The 19303-nt window shown below is 44.5% G+C and overlaps 1 protein-coding gene across 2 annotated transcripts in view; it reads right to left on the bottom strand.

Annotated features, from left to right (window-relative positions):
- Positions 1-19303, bottom strand: part of DIS3L2 (DIS3 like 3'-5' exoribonuclease 2) — an 879376-nt gene that overhangs the window by 736348 nt on the left and 123725 nt on the right. For both annotated transcript variants that reach the window (XM_078666543.1, XM_078666544.1), the window contains 2 exons: positions 17405-17458; positions 4971-5072 (listed from right to left, as the gene is read on the bottom strand). In XM_078666543.1, the coding sequence (XP_078522669.1) occupies positions 4971-5072; positions 17405-17458 (156 nt within the window). The remainder of the gene's footprint in view (positions 1-4970; positions 5073-17404; positions 17459-19303) is intronic.

Raw genomic sequence — 19303 nt, 5'->3', positions numbered from 1 at the left:
TGATGTCAGGATATCATGGCTTCATGTGTCCTACAGAATAACCCACAACTGAGAAGAATCAACAGCCCATACTCATTCTCAATAGTGGATCACACTTTGCCTTTAATGGACTCGAAAAGTCCCTAGCCGTGTACTCACTGCTTCAAGAAAACTCGTCAACCTCATTTCAGTCAGAAGGTAAAGAAGTCCCAGAGTCACTTTAACGTGTTCCAACAAGTCACTGACTTTGGCTTCTAACTCTACCCCATGAAGTTGGACAGAAAGCACAGAGTTACTTTTGTTGTTATGTCAATAACCATTTGTCTTTCTTCTCACCCTTGCGACAAAATATTCCAAGCATATTATATGCCCCTCACTTTCTCGCTGTCACTCAAGTCAACTATTGACTGAGGTGGTACTCCTAACTCCTCATCCCTTACATTCGTAAGTGTATATTTATCCATCCTTAGAATGTTAACTTACGCATCCAAGCTCACTTTGCCTGAAAGTAAGTGAGGTGGGTAGAATGACATTGCAAAACAACCCGCTTGCAGGTAATGCGACAGGGCAAGCTGGTGTTCTGACACTCGTCACTTCTGCCAAAGGCAATGCAGCATGCCATTGGGGATGCACTATAACAAAACATTCCCATGACTGACCTTTAAGTTCTGTGTGTTTTGGCCCAGCCAAAAAGTCCCACACGATTCGGCTGAGCTAAACCACCACAGGCCACCAACTTTCACCATCATTAAGGTTGGACTATAAACCAGCAAAATAAATTAAGTTATGTTTATGGATAGAACTGAATTCTCAGGCATTTAGCATTTTCTGCTTTCGGAATGTTTTCTTTTCTGGTTCACTTATTTTAGTCTCCAGATAAAGGAGACATTCACCTCAAAAAGGAAGTACACGTTCTTTGAATAAGGCCAAAATACATTAGAAGTTATGCATCGTTTGGGTTTCGAGATAAGTTTCTATCCGCTTAGACCACTGATCTTTCCTCAGAGGCAAATTGATATTAGTGCCCAAGACAGGAGAGCTCAAAGCAACTTTGCTCATCTCTCTACCATCTCTACTGATTGCTTACAAAATAGTAGTAGACAATGCATGTTTTAGTTGCAAGTGCCCAGAGGACCCCCTTTGGCTGCCGACTGCCACACAACTTTATTAAATCTATAACAGACAATGAAGTGGTACAAGAGAGGTCTATCCGCAAGCTTCGGGGCATGCAGTTTCAGCACTCCCAACCAAGCGAAGTTGGTGCTGATAAGGACATTCTCAATGCAAGATTAATCCCAAAGCTTAGAGTGCACTTCTGCATTTACCTGACCACTGCGATAACCTGCCCTCTGACCCACTCACCTAAAGCAAGCAGCCAGGGTACCAGAGTCCTTGCAGAAAATGTATTGGAGTTGGGTGCGCTGTCAAATTAGGCTTGGTAGGCTTAGTCTAAGTTAAGGCATAGTTGTATGCAGTGTGTGAGCTGTGCATTCAGCAGCATGTGTGCCACTATACCGGCACCCTGAAAACAAATACACGTAACACACGCCCACACAAGTGTATATTTGAAGATCTACCTAGTACCTTTCCTGCACGCCCATGACTTGAGAACACACTTTTAGAAATTTACAAGGGGTAAGAAAATAACGCCTTTTGCTTTCAGCCTGTAGCTAAGAGAATATCCTGTCCTGGACACCTTGGCATGCCTCACTTGAAGCCTTCAGACACACACACCAATCGGAAGGCCAAGACCGAACCCAGCACCCGCTTACCCTGCATCTGGTGGACAACAATTTCGACGTCAAGTAAGGGTGTTTCACCTGAACCACCCTTTCCCCAATGCCCGCCTAAAGTAATCCCAAAGCACGAAAGACAACCAGTTCTTGTCAAACACTGTGGCCGTGGCACAAATAAGAGACATTACTGACCAATACAGACCATTTTGACTCAGGTGAAAGAATCCCTGTGCAGTAGGGGCGCCCAAAGTCAGAACACTACCATAGACATAGTAGTTGTCGGGCTACACAAATACTGGTCACATAACATCTGCTGTACTTCTCAAACCGCTTTACAACCCCTCCCTGACTGATTTACAACTACATCTAAATAAAAAAAAAGGCTGCAGAGTGGCCAGTAGATGATTAACCAACTCAAATCCATATTTCTGCTAACTTTTTTGAAGAGGAATCCATGAGTAAATTTACTTGTAGTCTTTAGTAAAAAAGCTCCAACAGTCTTAACTACAAGAAGAAGCATGGCGGTTGTTCGCCAAGCCCATTAGAGGTCAGCTGAATGAATAGGAGAAAAACCCACTACCCCAAAATATGTAATAAAAATACAGCTTTGGATGGAAAGCTGTGAAAATTAATAGCTAGGCGTTAAAACATTTATTTCTATACACACCTTGTGTTGCTGGAGTTTTTGGTAGGTTTGTATGAACTGTAATATCACTGTTGGGAGACTGGCATAAAGTAGATTGGTGCACAGTAGAGAGGCGAAGAGTGAAGTGGCGTAGAGTGCAGTGTCAGAGTGGAGTGGTGCAGAGTAGAGTACAGCGACATGGAGTGGCGTAAAGTGGAGTACGCTTGGTCTGGTAGCGCACTGCCATTACAGACAACACATTTTATATTGAAAGGACCATTACATGTGAACAAACATACAATTGTACTGATAAAAGTGTGCAGCACACAAACGAAACGATAATATGTGGAAATGTCATCGCCTTGTGTACAGATTTGTTTTCATCGTATTCAAATATTTGTTTCCACCACACTTCAGAATTACAAAAAATGTGCATTATTTGTGCTTTTCGAACTCTGATATATTGTCAAATATCTGTAGAGTTCATTGCAGACATTTAAACTTTGGCGTGATAGAAAAAAAGCCTTTCACAGCAAGATGGTCATATAAATCCCCGACTTTAAAGTAAGAGAAAGTAAAGTAAGTGGCAAGCGCCCTCTGAAGACATAGGCTGACATTTGATGTCTATCTGTGAATACACAGCAAATGTGACAAGATAAGAACAAGATTTAAAGGCCTGTTTTCAGAAAGAGAGCACTCAGAAAGATATAGAAAATAAGAGATGCTCTTCTCAAGCGAAGATCTCAAGCTGGACAGCCAAAAACAAATAAAGCCAGCAAATATAAAACGAACATTTGAATTACAAACCACAAAGCCAATGGTAAGCAATAGGCGTAATACATTCCATAGGAAGTTAGCCGAAGTCCCTAAGATGTCTTTAGCAAACCAGGCAGCTGTGCGGTCTGGTAGGCTTCAACCAAAAAAGGACCCAGTTAATCCAAGCAACTTCTACCCGATAACTTTGATTGATGTTGCGGCCAAGTTATAATCTAAAGCCATCTTATTACTTATGAAGGAGTGGACAGAGTCCAACAAGTTAGTGCCCCAGAACGAGGAGCTTTAACGCAGGGACACTCAACCACAGGTCTTTGCTTTAGTTTGTGCGCTATGGGACAGAAGGCGTTAAAAACAACTGGAAATGTATTATTTTGTTTTTTGCGGTTTCTGTTCCACCTTCAACCTTGTGAATCAGAAAACTCTATGGTCTATGCTAAGGAGCATGGGTATTCCAAAAGACCTCCTATCAATTTTGGAAGAACTCCACCGGGATAACTGGGTACCGGTGAAGTTGGATTTTAGTGGTTTCCTTTCAAATAAAATTTCTTTAGAAAATGGTTGAAGGCCGGGTGTGTTTTAGCCCCCACCCTGTTCTCTTTCTACCTAGCTTGCCTTCCACCGTGTTTGATGGAAGTGAAACGTTCCCACCAAAAATGGGGCTGAAGACACATATTGTGTCGTTTTCATGCTGATGACGTGGCGATTAATAATTTGATACAGGTGGGACGCCAAAGAAAACGCGATACACTCCACAATGGATAACACTTAAATCTTTAAATTGGGTAAGTGGATTTTGGCAGACAAACCAGTCGAGGTTGTTAACTCCTATAAGTATTTAGGGACTCTATTCAATGAGAAAATATATTGATCCCAGCACAAGGTAGTGGGGGAAGTCCGGGTGTTACCGGCAGGAGGGCTAGTTAAGTTTAAAAAAAGATTTTGGAGACAATTTATCTGGTTTTATAGACTATGATCCGAATAAACTTGACTTTCAATTTCTTTAGCAGAGTCATGTCTTTCAATCACTTTCAAGTGCACCCCCCATCGCATCCCCATAGCCCCCCACTCCCTGCCCCCCCCCCTCCAGCAGCCAGTGTGTGCTTTGAAACTACACGAGCACCAGGAAGCGACATTGCAAGTCTGTCTTGTGTTGTGTTTTTTTTTTTTTTTAAGTCCCCTGGAGGGAAGCAGGTCCTGAGGTGGGCGCGTGCTGGTGATTGGCAAATTGAGAGCAATTAGCCTTTTCACCCGCTGCTGTTCAAGGACAGGAGGAGGCAGTCTGCAAAGTGACAGCTATGAAGGTGATGGAGGAGGAAAGAGAACCGTTTAGAAAAAGAAGAAGGCGGCTGTGCATCGACTCTGGGGAACATGAGGGGCTGGAATTCAGAGGAGAAGGACCTGGGCAGGACGTGGAAAGCAGGAAGAGGACGAAGGAAAGATACTTCCACTTGAAGCAAAGACAGATAGGCTTCCTCGAGTCAAATACCCAATCCAGGGAAAGAAAAGGAGCCCAACAGTGAGCACAACAGAACAGAAAAACTGATATACAGGATGTAGGAAGGAAAAGCAAGCAAACTCCAGCAAATCACCTCCTTATGACCACAAACCCAAGGGGCAGCATCAAACCACTCTTCAATGAAACACAAACTAAGGATTGCAAACAAGCATTGGTGCACCCAAGGGCTGTTGTGGAAATCTGCTGAGGAGCATCAAACAAGGTCCTAGAACATTCATTCATTCATTCATTCATTCATTCAATGGGATTTGACCCAGACTTGCTTGAGGAGACAAGTCAGAAGCTCTCCCAAATCTCTCTCCGCGTGCCCTGAAGGGACCCTTAAATGAACACTGACCTTCCACTGCTCTCTGGGAAGCACCTTCACCACCACAACGTCTCCGTTCAGGGCTCGGTTGCGAGAAACAACTCCGTCGATGAAAATATCCCTTGCACCATCCTAGGGAGCAAAAAGAGCAAAGCAGGAATGTGAAACACAAAGGACTGGAAACAAGGACACAACTTTTTAACACATCAGTCTTCAGACCGACTTGCAGTTACACCTGGACGGCAGATTCGGACCGGCCTGTAGGTTAATCAGGCAGTGCCCGAAGGGCTGATCTGACTCGTCAGTGTGGTCTGTTCTGTGGTCCCATCAGCCAGTGTTTACTCTTTATTTCCTTGATAATAAACTAATAATTATCTGTACCAAACTCAAATTTATGAAGTATCTCATACCTTGCAAAACGCATATACACCGTGGGGCCTATTATGATTGCGGTTTTTCCGCATCCTCCGGGCCGGCGGAAGCCACCGCCGGCCCGGAGGATGCGGAAAAACCACAGCGGACCCACCAAAGACCCACCGCCACATTAGGATGGCTGGTGGGTCCTGGTTTCCGTCCGCAGCTTTTCCGCCGCGGTTGGCTTACAACCGCGGCGGAAAAGCTCTAATATGGTGGCGGTGTCTCTCAGACACCGTCCGCCATATTAGGAAGGGCTTTAGAAAATGCTTTTCCGCAGCGGGTTTTCCGCCGTGGAAAAGCATGTGTAACTTCACTGCGGGGGCCCGTTGCGGGCCCCCTAGGTGAAGGGGGGCTGGGGGGTGCACATGGGGGGTACCTATGGTACCCCCCTGCATTTGTATGCAGAAATTGGCAGGCACCGCACGGTGCCTGCCGCTTTCTGCATACAAATGCAATGTATGCATTTTTACCATTGCGGCGGATGCAGCTTGAAGCCGCACCCGCCGCAATGGTAAAAATAGAGGATGTGACCGCCAGGGTGGCGGTCACATCCTAATTGCACAGGAGGGAACTCCGCAGGCAATGCGGAGGTTCCCTCCTACTCTATGGTGGCGGACGGACTCAGGTCCGTCCGCCATCATAATCGTCCCCCTTGTCTTTACAAGTTCAAAACTGCCAGTTTTTTGGTTTGTTAATGCACTAATGTACGGCACCTTTATTTTGGCGCTCAGGCCCGTTTTCCGTCTCTGACCACCCTAGTTGGATGGTAATCGATCGTGGACGCTCATGACTTGGACAAGAAGCCAGCTCCAAAGGATACACATACCTTTCACTCCCAGATTTTCGACAAACATAGGATTCAAATTGAGAGTTGTCACATAGCTCAATGTACAGGTGCAGATCAAGAGTATGAACAAGAAAAGTGCCACATGCATGCAGAAGTATTCACAGACCACAGTAAATCAGAACTACATGATAAAATGCAGATAAAAACTGAAATTTAGACCCGTAGTGAGCATTGGATTGTGGCTTTGACTGTATATATTGCTCTTGCATGGTCGACAGTGCGATGGGGGGGGGTATGTTTTTCCTCTTTGTTTTGATTTCACTGCAATTCCTTTTAACATTCTTTTACGCATATGAGAAAAGTGTAAAAGTCACAATAATGTATATTGATACTACGGAAGTCTCTGGGTCACAGAGCTCCGCCCTCTATGTGCTTTTGACAAATAAAATAGTTTTGTTTTTTTTAAACTTGAAATTTAAAGGAATGTGAAATGCATGGCTCAACACAAACTTCATCGGCAATCAAAGCATAATAAAGGCAGATTCATGAGGCAGGTCACAAATTGCAACTCACTTGGATTGGCGGCCATCGAGGGCATGGTGCCCTACAGGGTGGGAGTCAGCAGCCCATCATGTCTAATCTTTTTATATTATTTATTTTTTAAATGAAGCCATTTTCCTTATAGGAAACCGGCCGAATTAAAAAGAAAACTGTTTTATACTTTTACAAAGTTTGAAAGGAGACAGTTATTTCCAGGACCACTACTTACTAAACAAAATTTCTTCTTACATACACAAAGAAGAAACTTGCCATGGGACCCTTAGTTGGGAATCAGTATAATTTCAATGTTTTGCAACTGGATTTAGGTTGAAAAACATTGATAAATCTCATGAAGTATAGCTATTTGGAAGGTACATTATTAAACATGCTCATTCCAAACCGCGGTTCACCATGGCATTCTAACCCCATTTTGCAACCTGCTACGGAGTCGAAAAATGAGTTTAGTAAACTAACCAGTGGTAAACGCTGGGATTTAAATCTTAACAGAGCCTCCAACCACTAAATGGCTAGGGTCTTCTAGACCTTAAATCCAGTGGGTTCACTCGTTCATAAAAACCCTCCTGTGACTACTGAATTGGAGGAAAATAAGATATTGATTTAAGGGCTTGCGGAAAAACTTCATAGTGCACGAACAAAAAGGTACTTTCAAAAGCAAGTTTACTAAACAGTGTAAAGGGCTAAGTGTTGCACATTAGCGATTTATTGCAAATTTTTGGGAAGGAGCGGTCTGTAATCGAAAGAGCTTCTGAAATCGGAGATTCTATAGCAAGTGGGTGGAATCAATCCGGACTCGGGAGAAGCCACAATGACGAGAACTCCCAAACACGTCATGGTCATGCATAGGCGTTCATGGAGACCACCAGAGACCGCTGAATTTCCAAGTCCAAGAAGAGCCATTTGCAGAAGATCAAAGCTTGTTGCAAGGCATGCAATGTAAAAGTTGGTAAATCAACATAGGATAGAGGCACAGGACTAAGTAAATCTTTAGAAGAAAAAAAAACTGTCCGGTCAATCGGTTTCTAGCTGAAATGATATCAGTGTAGCAGATTCTTTTTTTGTGAATGGCCCAGGCCAATCGAATCCAATCCTGCATATCATTTATAACTGCAGATAAAGCATTCCCATGATGATTGAGGTAACTAAACAACTCCAGGACTCCTAAATTTGCCTTCTTTTTAACCCGTTGGCTGCTTCCGCTTTTTTGCGGCATTGCGGCAGTTTTAAAAAACGGTCGCGTCGGCCATTGGCCGACGGCAGCACCAGCGAGGTAGTACTGCCGTCGGCCAATGGCCGACGGCAGCAGCCAACGGGTTAAGGACTTGGTCCGCATATGCCATCTTGATATCACTCATTCAACTGCACGGTTGGCAAGTTGTTCTGGACCAGTTTCATTCATAATGGCTTTCGCATATTTATTTGGGTTTCTATTTTTATGTTGAGGAAAAAGAAATCAAAATGGGAGGGGGAAAGGCAGCATCACCCAGTCTAGGTTTAGGAGAAGAGATTCCACAAGCCTTCCTGGCCAAACTGAGCCTTGCTTTAGGAAAAAGCTTTGAGAAGGAAGCAAGGCTGTGGCTGGGGTGTGGTCCAAGTTGCTGCCTTGCATATGGTCTCCGACAAGTACATCGTTGGAGAATGATAGATGTGCTGCTGTGGTGGAATGTGGTGTGATGCTGAAGAAGGTTGGGATCCATGGAGAATGAGGCAATCGGTGATGCGAGCTGTTATGCATCTGTCTCCAGACATTCTGCCTCCATGTCACTAAAGACCCAGATGCTCTTGGCCAAGTAGACAGGCAACCTGTTTCTGCCAGCCATGAGGGTGAAAATGCTGGGGGGGATGGGATCATAATAAGACTATGCACTAAGGATATGGTGTCCAGTTATCCTAAGACACTCAAGCAGCTGCACATGAGTCGATGGTGCCAAAACTTGCTCCTCCAGCAACTGGACCAGCAAGGAAGGTAGCACTCGAGATGGTGTGGAAGACCCCCCCAACAGTATTGAATAGTGGGCATCTAGAGATGCTCACAAAGTAGGAACCAGTATCTAGCAGTGCTTCTGACACTTCCTTGCATTTCAAAGGGGACTGGAGAGGTGCTAGAATTCTAGGGGAGGCCTTCCTTGTCTATTTCGTGCACAAAGCCTCGCTACCTGCTGACAGGGGAGCAAACCTCCTCCAAACTGCAACCAGCACAGCGCGCAAGCAAGGCTCAACCACTAGGGTGGTGTAAGAGTTAGGAGATGAGCCTATATTTTGTCACTGGGACTGAGACAAAGACCACAAACAGGAGTTGCTGGAATCCACTTCCTGGAGCAAGTCTCTGGTGATGCCTGAGTAAACAAAGACATGCTTCTCTGACCCATACACAGGAAGCATACTGGCAGAACTGCTCTGTGCAATGAGATTGGAATTACACACCCCCAAGGAGAGACTGATCTGGCTACTCAGCCCAAAGCCAACATGGTATTTTTGAGCAAAGACGTGGAGCTGGGTTTGACTCAACATTGCAACACTGTCTCGGGCGCAGGCAAGAGTTTAGTCGGCTAAAGACACCCCACTCCTGGATAATTTCGCTCTCTACCTGGGCAGTGACAACATGGTCTGGTTGGAAATACTTTAAGTCATACTGGGTTAATCCAATGCTTTCACTTGCTCATGTTTTACTCACATCACTAGCTTAAAGTGAGTGAGTGAGTGGGTGCTCTTGAGGAAGAGGAGTATACTTGGGGTATAGAGTCCCGCACCTGAAGATCATGACCATGTACTTACCACATCAGTCCTCATCCAGGTGATTAACTCCAAAATCCTTAGATATGAGTGCACCTTACTCTGCATGCAACCCAGACAGTTCTGTTAGGACCTCACACTCATGGTGTTACGCAAAGTGTAGTCGTGGACCGGATAACGGTTCCTCAAACGTAGGACACTGAGGTCATTTACTGTTGACATTTAATATACTTCATTTATGTTTTATATCATGACATCTCTAGCTCCATGGCAGTACAGAGTACCATCAAGCATACTCCCAGCAGTAGTACCACATGGGATACATGTTGGGATTCCAAGAAGGTTAGTGAACGCGGGAGCGAATAAACCGATTCTGTTGATACAGTGGAGACCACCAGTCTGTGTAACTGTAGCTCTCTGCTTTATTGCTTTTGTGGCTTTATGCATTTTCCACTGATTTAAACTAAGCTCCATTAAACCGATCGGCCATCAACTTCTTCAGCTGCACAAGCTTATTGCTTAACAATATTCAGAAATGACGTGTGCGGGTCAGTTCCTGCGTGGACTGACCTCGCTTCTGGAAGCCAGAATTTCCCATCGTTGTGCAAGAATGCAGGACTGGGCCTTCCCCTACCCTGGTCCAGCGTACGTCAAGGCTGGACCACCTGTTTTCCAGTAATACACGGTGTCGCACTAAAGTAGTCATCTCAGAACTGAGCCAGCATACAGAAAGCGCTTTAATGTATAGTGAACAAGTTCCCAAAAAAATGGATCTTGATAATTGCGCAAACTGTGTTACAGTGAAATCTGATAAAAGTGATGACGGCATGGCTCAACATTTGTAACTGCTACAGGAACCACATATGAACATTTTTAGCTCAACACTCCATACAAAAGTATAACAAATGCATGTACACCAGCATAAGGGTCCACTAGGGCCTTCAACTTACACCAATGATCAGTGAACAAACCAACAAGATGGATTTCGGAGCTGCGGTTTCCCATGGTGACGGGAATGAGCGACAGTTGGCCATCCACGATCCATACATCTCGATCAGTATTACAGGACTTGCTTAGTTCTCGCGTGTTAAGTAGTCACACCACTGAAACACAAGTCAATGGGATGCTCTCTTGGTTTCAACCCCATCGTGTTGTCTGGCTTTGGAATCAGGTGAGTGACAAGATTGCTGATTTTCGGTTCCTTTGGTTCAAGTTTGCTGGGGTCAGATGTAAGAACACCATTTTCCTTGTTTGCATTAGGGCTCATAGCAACAATGGTACAGAGCTCATCTACCTTTCTGCCCTGAGGGGATGTAAAAAATGGGTCAAGTTTTTCAGGGAGACAATACCTTTCTCAATAATAACATGAAGTGCAACTTTTAGAATGAAAACCAGCCAACTATGTCTTCAAACCCATTCAATGTTTCCAGGGGGTGGATTTTTCTGGTCTCCATTGACGGGCTCCTAATCTATCTTACTGCTAGTCATGCGGCATTAATAGAGGGAGGAATAGGAGGGCTAAGCCCCGTTGCAGCTGTACTACATTGCCGCTTTCCTAAACCCGGAACCTTCGTATTTGCCATGGGGAGGAGAAACATGCACACTAACGATTCATGAGGACTGACTCCTCCTATTTAAAGCACACACCGCTCTAAGCAGCAGCCAAGAACAAGGAGGAGAGGTCAGAAAGATTCATGTCTTTGACCTGGTTCCAAAAAGAGGCCATGACTTTGGTCAAAAAAGGTCAGAGAGGTTCATAGGCTGAGTAGACCAGAGGAGCTCTCAGTGGCTTTCTGAAGTCTTTCTTGGTCAGGAGAAGGAAAGAAGTCCATAGAGAAGGATCATGGGCATACATGGATCTCCCCTAAACATTGTGCTAGATTTCACTGAGGTACAATAGTTTAAGAGATGCCGACCATAGCCATCTGATCAGCCAGTTGGGGACCAATACTTGGACATATCGTTTTGTGTGGTTGGTTGGACAGCAACACTCGGGAGAATCTGGGCAACCACTACTTTGGAAGCAAGTGTAGTTATTTTTTACTTCCTTCTGAATCAGGGCTGCAATACTTTAAACCAAGTAGTGCAGGTATAATACTAAGTTTTGGAGCCTCTGTATCTTTTATGGTTTCAGCCAAGAGTCCTCAGTTAAAGGGGCCATTCAATATAGAAAACATTCTCTTTGCCCAGTTCTGCATCTTTACCAATCACCAACAGTAGGCATTCTAGAATGTTGCTCTGATTGGTGATGTCAGCTGGGGTTCAGATAGAATGTTGCTTTGATTGGTGAGGTCAGCTGGGGTTCAGATAGAATGTTGCTTTGATTGGTGATGTCAGCTGGGGTTCAGATAGAATGTTGCTTTGATTGGTGATGTCAGCTGGGGTTCAGATACATACTTTGGCATCATTCATCAGATGATCCCTTTAATTCTGTATCACAAGAGGCGGTGGTCGGCATAGCTACCTCATTGACCAGAAGCGCCCATTGTGGTTGGAGAATGAACCACGGGCAGTAGAAGGCGCTCTTCTCGAGAGTGCTGTCCAATGAGGACAGTGTGTACATTCACCTTCAAGAGAACTAACTAATGCGTTTAAGCAGACATTAGTCCAAGCATCATGCTTTTCAATAACCTGGCTATACAATACTCCCCTAAACATGCAGAATGCTTTGCGCAGTATATAGGTACCTTCATAAATAAACGACGGGTCCAGTGGCAAAGCTTTTGTGTGAGGGGCACAGGGTAGGAGCCTAAGAAAAGGAGACAGCGAAACAAAAGGGGGAAAATGTCCACCAGGCGGCGGGGTATGGGCACTGGCAGTGAGAAATAACCGCACAACCAGCTGGTCTGTATCCATGTTGTTTGCAACCTCCAGCACACAAAAGTAAACTGATTCAAATATATATTGGCTGCAAAAATCTTGTAGCAGAGCTTGATGCTGCAAATAGTTCAAGTGTATATTAAACAGTGTCTACAAGAAGGCTGAGACTTGAGCCATAAATAGTAAAAGGCTGGTGGGAGAAAGGCCTAAAGGCACCCGACGAGAGCCCAGCAGAGGTTACTGGCTGAGGCAATCACAGGCAGCAGGGGATGGGAATTAAAGTACACACATTTGGTGGCAAGTTTTCTTCTCTGAGACCTCATAACCCACGTTTTGTAAAGGAGGGGGAGGTGGAGGACGATTTGGCTTTCTAGTTATGCCCTTTTGAGTCTGTCTTCATACTCACTAGGTCTGCAGAGCCAGGGCTATGTCATCTTTGGTAAATTACTTGAAAAAGATATGTTATGAACAATTAGTCCAACATATTTTAGCCAGTCGCTGTAGGCACAAAAGAATGTGTCATGGAAAGAAAGACTTTCAAATCCTAGATGGAAATTGACATTTCCCCACTATGGTACCAAATTAGAAGAATAATAAGAATCAAGAAATAAATATATAAAAAAGCTTTCAAAATATCAAATGATGTGCAAAAATACTTCTATGGTCAACTTCCTTTTAGGATGACACCCCCTGGTTGGTTGAGCGTGTGCTTCTGTATAAACTGGACCATGCCAGAATCAGGGGATGGTCATCCACGCGTTAGGCGGGGATAGCCCGGCCAGACAAAAGCTGCCTACGCTTTTGGGGGTTGGTGGAGTGAGTTGTGGGTCGGGTTTGCGGGAAATTGTGAGCTAAACTAGATGCTGCACGTTTGTAGGACAAGGAGACCGCATAAGGAGGGAAGAGTAGATTGGCTTGTAAAAATAAAGACCAGGCGAGTGTAGGAATGATGAGGCAGCAAAGGATGTGCAGGACGCAGTGGGGGCTTTTTTATTTGGGGGGAGGGCAATCCCAGTATGATCCAGCTATAGAAGGGACTGAGTTCGCTAGTTTTCGAAAATAATTCAGGCATTGGCATTCTTATTAGAATTTTGTTGCAAAGCTACAACCGCCATGAAAATGATCCAAGCAATGTAATGCGACAAAATGCGACCAAGATGCAATTTGAGTAAATCCCTTAGATTGGTGCGCTTTGCCTTGCACCGCCATAGAGTGGGCTTTATTCAAGTTTGCGTAAGTGTCTGCCCGCACCGGTGCAAAAGTATGTGGAGCCGGTTTCAGCAGAATGGCACGGATGATGAACTTTTGGTTGCAAGGTTGGCATTGCAGACACACAGCAAATCTATTTTCAGAATCTGCATAGTCTTCAAACCTTCTTTTGGGGGGTTGGGGGGGAGATACATTGCCAGCGAAAGCGGTTGACCTTCGTATATTTTATTTTATTTATTTGTTAGGCGCACGAATCATCCCAGATGGGATCTCTCGGTGCCACAGCGGCAAGGGGCAGTTCAAAGTACAGTGTTGAGGTTAAAGATTGTTAATATCATGTTAGGTTATATAAGCTTTATTTACAGTGGCACTCTTTTTCAACGCAAAAGTTGACAATGTTATTGTATTCTACTGCAATCATAGGTGCCTGAGACTATGAGGGGTGGGGTTTAGACCTGAAATACACTTCCCTTGGTTTCCATGTTGTAGAAACAAGGTGGGCAGAGGGTTGCAACAGGGCCTTGAGTTCCATCTGAGTAAAACTGATCCATTGTAAGAGTACACTCCTTACTATGGCATGCACGTCTGAGTCCTCGTGATTGGACATCTAACCTGATCATTCTACACAAACATAGCAAAATCTTACCGTTTGATTCTACATGCCCTCCAAGAGCACCAACACAGGGCGCAAACCATTTTCACCCCCTAGCTGCAGGTCAGAATGCATAAATGAATTGGGGCCCAATACATTTGGGACTGAAGTGGCTGCAAGTTGCCTTGTCCCTTCCTTTTGAAGCACACTGAACATGCAGACTTGGGACTTTTGTCCCAGAGATATCAGACATGTACAATGTTGCAAAATCATGCATACCATCTCCAATGAAGGATTATAAATCAAACTAAATTCCTAAAATAAATATCACTGTTTCCAGTGTTTGCTGCTACTCAAGATAGGTCAGAACTTGAGTGAATGGGGAAGTGAAATGGAGAACGACTGGCCACTTGCATCTCACTGTATAGGATGGCTTACAATGGATAGTTGAAGAAAACTTGTTGAGAATGTTTGTTTTGCAGTAAAACGTGCTTTATACTTCTCAGCACAACCTCCTATGCTTCAACAGGGTATGTAGGGAAAGGCACTGGTCAAGAGAAGAGTCTGTCTTCTATGTCTGTTATAGATTATCAGACTCCGCCACATTTAAGCAAAACAACCACTCTTATATTGAGGCCACTTGGCGGCAAACTGAAGTTCTTGGACTGGTATAACTTTCTAAAGTTTGTCACTGTGGGGGCATCTGTTGAAACAGCACACTGGGAATGAGAGCAGCCTGGAAATTTTAAAATGTCACAGCAGGGCCAGATGCCATACACGCTTCAAAGTGAATTAGAGCGATTCTTTTGTGTGGTATTGCAAGAACACGAAATCCAAGTCATCCTGTCCACACCGCCCACATAGCCGCAGTCAGGAACGCACTGGACTTCCTTCACCCAATGTCCCAACTGTGCACAAGAACTACTTGTGTTTGCTCATGAAATACAGTCAGCTCAGCCCGGCCCGTCTTTGACTGCACACCTACCATCACTCATCCAACCAAAGCCTACACCACTCCACCCAAACATGCTGCTGGCCAAAGGGAAGCATCTGAGCTGCAATCCAGTCATCAGCTGTGGAACAGCCTCAAGATATACCACCCATTCTTCCTTACAAAGTGCATAACAAAAAACACACACTGCATCTGCTTCTTTAGTCAAGAGTCGTAAGTTTCTGCTGCATTAGACAGGTTACTTAGTTCATCAAATCATGGCCGCCGAGCATGGAAGCTCTACCAAGGCTCTGCTCTTGTTCTAAAAACTACTGTAAAAATCTATGGCTATTTCCACCAATTATGCCTTGCGCTGATGGGGCGGTCGCAAGCCGTCAGCAACAACTTGTCGGCATGAGCTGGATACATTACTGAATTTGAGTAGGAGAAGCACACCTATTTTCACGATTTTCAAAACTTTTTTGTATAGTGCTAATCTATGCGTGCAACAATGGTGGCACGTTTGCCCTCACGTGCCCACTTGAACCAACCTATCTCGAGTGAATTACACCCGAATTACACCCGACCACTGTGCACTGTTGCGCTGTTTCGCAACAGTGCACAGTGGTCGGGTGTAATTCACTCGAGATAGGCTGGATACATTACTAACACATGAACAAGAGTGCTGCGTCAACTACTGATCGTCCTAACACAAGTACAGCTGGTGCCACTTCTAATGGTCCACTTCAAATACTCGTATGTGTAAGTGGAGAAGTGTGGCTCAATGGTTAGAGCGGCAGACCCTGATGCAGAGGTCTGGCCCGGACCAGGGTTCAATTCCCACCTCGGCGGCTCTTGGACTCAATTTCCCCGGACCTGATAATTCTCGCCTCGGTGCCTATTCTAATCATGGGTCCCACTCTGCAACTCTGGGCAATAGCTTGCTTAATCTCCACAGCGGCCCCAAAAGCGCTGGGATGCCTGGCTGCACCTGGGGGTGCCCAGGAGTGGACATTTCCCAGGGAAGCCAGGAAGGGTTCCACAGCGGAATACGGACAGCGCCGGGACACCTCTGGTGGAGGTAGCTGTGCGCTTTACAAATTCCGACATTTACATTTTACGTATAGGAAGTGCTCAACAAACTCATGTGGTTTAGACAATCTTAACTACTAACACATCAATGCATGCATGCATTCCACATGTCCGTTTGCTGCACATTGATTCCAAGTCAGACGCGAAATCAATACTTCTAAAGGAATCTTAGCTCAGGCATCCAATTAGCGCAATATGATGAGAAGGACACTTTATTGAACCATAATGGAACTTCATTAGATAAACAAAAACATATGAGAAACCAACTACACGTTTTCTGTAAAAAAAAGTGCTGTTTATTCAAATGTACATTGCAATGTAACATTTTGATAACCATACATTCAACAGATTTAAAAGGCAACAAAAAACACAACAATCGGAGAAGATCTTTTCTCCTCCCAACCACCACCCCGGTCACCAACAACTCGTCACCATCAACAGCACACGTCAATCAGAATATTCTCACTGTCAAGAACATGCAACAGGTACAAAGCCACATGGATGGTAGAGTGTGTGGAAAACAATGGCTCGGTCATACTCCACCCAAACATCCACCCTATAAACCAGCAGATGAAACTTACATAAACTTAACAGCCAAACAAGCATTACACTGCACTGAAAGATCACAACCTGGAAAGTCCTTTGCTGTCCAAGCAAATGAAAATGACCCACCAATAGCCGAAAAGCCCCTTGCCATACTCACCAAAATAAACACACCACACGGATATTCCTACATTTATCTCACAGGAACCAGTTTGAAGCTAATCACTGAGCAAATGTTTTCTATTAACCACACACAGCCTAGAGCCAATAAACAGACACATTCAAACGATGGTTCCTCACCTGCCAAACAAAAGAGTACCTATAAAGAAAAGCTCTTTGGTGACATAAAATTGCCTGCCCTATGCATGTGTCAATAATAGAAGGTAGTACCTAACTGCAAGTAACTTATATTGTAGAAAGGCCATGATTCCTGACAAACATAAAAACAATATTCTCCCAAAAAAGGCCCTACCAGAGAGAATCTGCACATCAAAAAACCTAACACCCCTCCAACCCAAGTGTGACAGCGACTTACACCTGAATACTTTTGGGTATGTGTATTAGTCAGATGAAGAAAATGTATTTATGCTGACTCAGCACTGCAAACATCCCATTGTCAAGTAAGTCACCAAAACCATGAAATAAGAAGAAGGTGAAGCTACATTAATGTGGAAGCAGTCCAGCATGAATAGCTTGAGTACCAATGTGTCCTTGAAGCAAACAAGTTATGATACAAGTAGCTGGGTTAGGGGTGGAATTGAGAAAAAACATATTCAATTTACCGGTGATGGAAAGAACGCCTCTTGGAATTTTTTGGGATTTATCCTCAGTGGACCCTGGAAAAAAACAGAAAACAATCGCTTAGTTACTAGTGTTGGATGTGTCCCGCAAAAACAAAGCAGACATAGTTCTGAAAGGTAGGTGCGGTAGGACCCTTTTGGCCTGAGGGATACCATACATGACGCATACAGAACTCCTTCATGTGGTCACCCTCGTGGAAAGATTAATTTTGCTCAAGGATTTGCTTTTCTACCAGAAAGTTCCTCTACTTAAAGAAAGTACCATCAGGGGATACTCTGTACCAGGTGTTTAAGTTACATGACGCTCAACAATATCCAAAGTCTTAAGAAAGGTTCTGCACGCTTTATATAATGTTGTTTCTGTGGTAGAACTGAATATCCTAAACTGGCATATTTAAATTGGCATTGTGCTCAGATATAAATTAATCTCAGTATTGTCAGGAATCACTGAAACATTCCTCATACTGCTAAACTATTGCGTTAATTCTGGCCAGCCCTCTGGGGACCATTGGCGCACATTCGTAAATCACAGTCGGGACTTAGTCCTTAAAAGGTCCATCGTGTGACTTAGGCCACAATAGCTCTCAAAATCCCGGCTCACATCATCAAACAAAGAAACTTTCTCAAATGCATACCGATTGTTACAGGTGCAGGCTTCAGCAAAGAGAACTGCTATTTTCTCATTATTGGATGGCCCATTTAAAATCACTAATTAGCATATCCAAAGGCCATCATATCACAGAATTAATGTCAGGCAGCGGAAGACACACCATAAACCTAGCTCATGTCGGACATTAATGGAAATGTGCCTATCTTATTTTTACCCATATAGTCCACAAGAAAGCAATAGGTTTATGAATCTCATACTGTTCTCAGTGGCTATATTGTGCTAAATGGCCAAGTTACTTACCTGCGGTAACGCCTTTTCTGATACAGACATCCTCTAGCGACATATTTCTTACCTTTGAATTTCCCAGGCGTTAGACTGGACCCAGAAGATTTTTCTTTGAGCAATACTCTTGCGATCCGGAAGATATTTCTTTGAGCAATACTCTTGCGATCCGGAAGATTTTTCTTTGAGCAATACTCTTGCGTGCCGGTAGGTGGCGTTGGTCAGCTCCGCATGATGTTGGCGATGTCTCAGTCGTTGTGACGTCTGCGTCACGTAAATAGGGGCCAACTCAGAGCACTGACATCTGTTACTATTTACAACTTTCCACACCAGAAGCACGGAGCCTTGAAGTGCACGGACATTGGTGGGTTTTGAGTAACTAGGGCCCTGAAAAGGGGTACCCCCGACTCTAAAAATCTGTCTCCAGTGCGGGGAGGACGGGTGAGTCAGTAAGGAATCTGCAGCTAGACCGTGTCTCAACCAGTTAAGGTGTTACCGAAGGTAAGTAACTTGTCCATCTGATAGAGACATCTAGGCACCAATTCCTTACTTTTGAATAGATACCCAAGCAATACCATCCCCGGAGGAGGGGCTGTGGACAAGTTTAGACCAGGAAGTCCTGCAGGACAGAGTGGCCAATAAGGCTGTCCCTTCAGACATAACTGTCCAGGCAGTAGTGCCTGGTAAACTTGTGCAAGGATGTCCAAGTTGCTGCCTGACAAATGTAGAGGATGGAACTTCACTTTGCAACACCTTGGCAGAAGCCTTGGCTCTGGTGGAACGAGCCCTTAAGCCATCAGGAGGCTATTTGTGGCCAAAGCATAGCAAAATTTGATGCAGAGAACAACCCATCACAAGATAGTCCTCTTCTCTAGCGCTAGACCTTTCACAAAACAACGTACCCCATGAAGAGTATGTCATCCACCCAGAACTCTTTAGTGCGGCCAAGATCGAAGGCAATGCTCTTTTTCGGTCCAGGCAGTGGAGTC

This window comes from Lissotriton helveticus, chromosome 11, assembly GCF_964261635.1.
Source record: "Lissotriton helveticus chromosome 11, aLisHel1.1, whole genome shotgun sequence".
Taxonomy (NCBI): domain Eukaryota; kingdom Metazoa; phylum Chordata; class Amphibia; order Caudata; family Salamandridae; genus Lissotriton; species Lissotriton helveticus.
The sequence above is the reverse complement of the archived record's forward strand: the minus strand, read 5'-3'. Positions and strand labels throughout refer to the sequence as shown.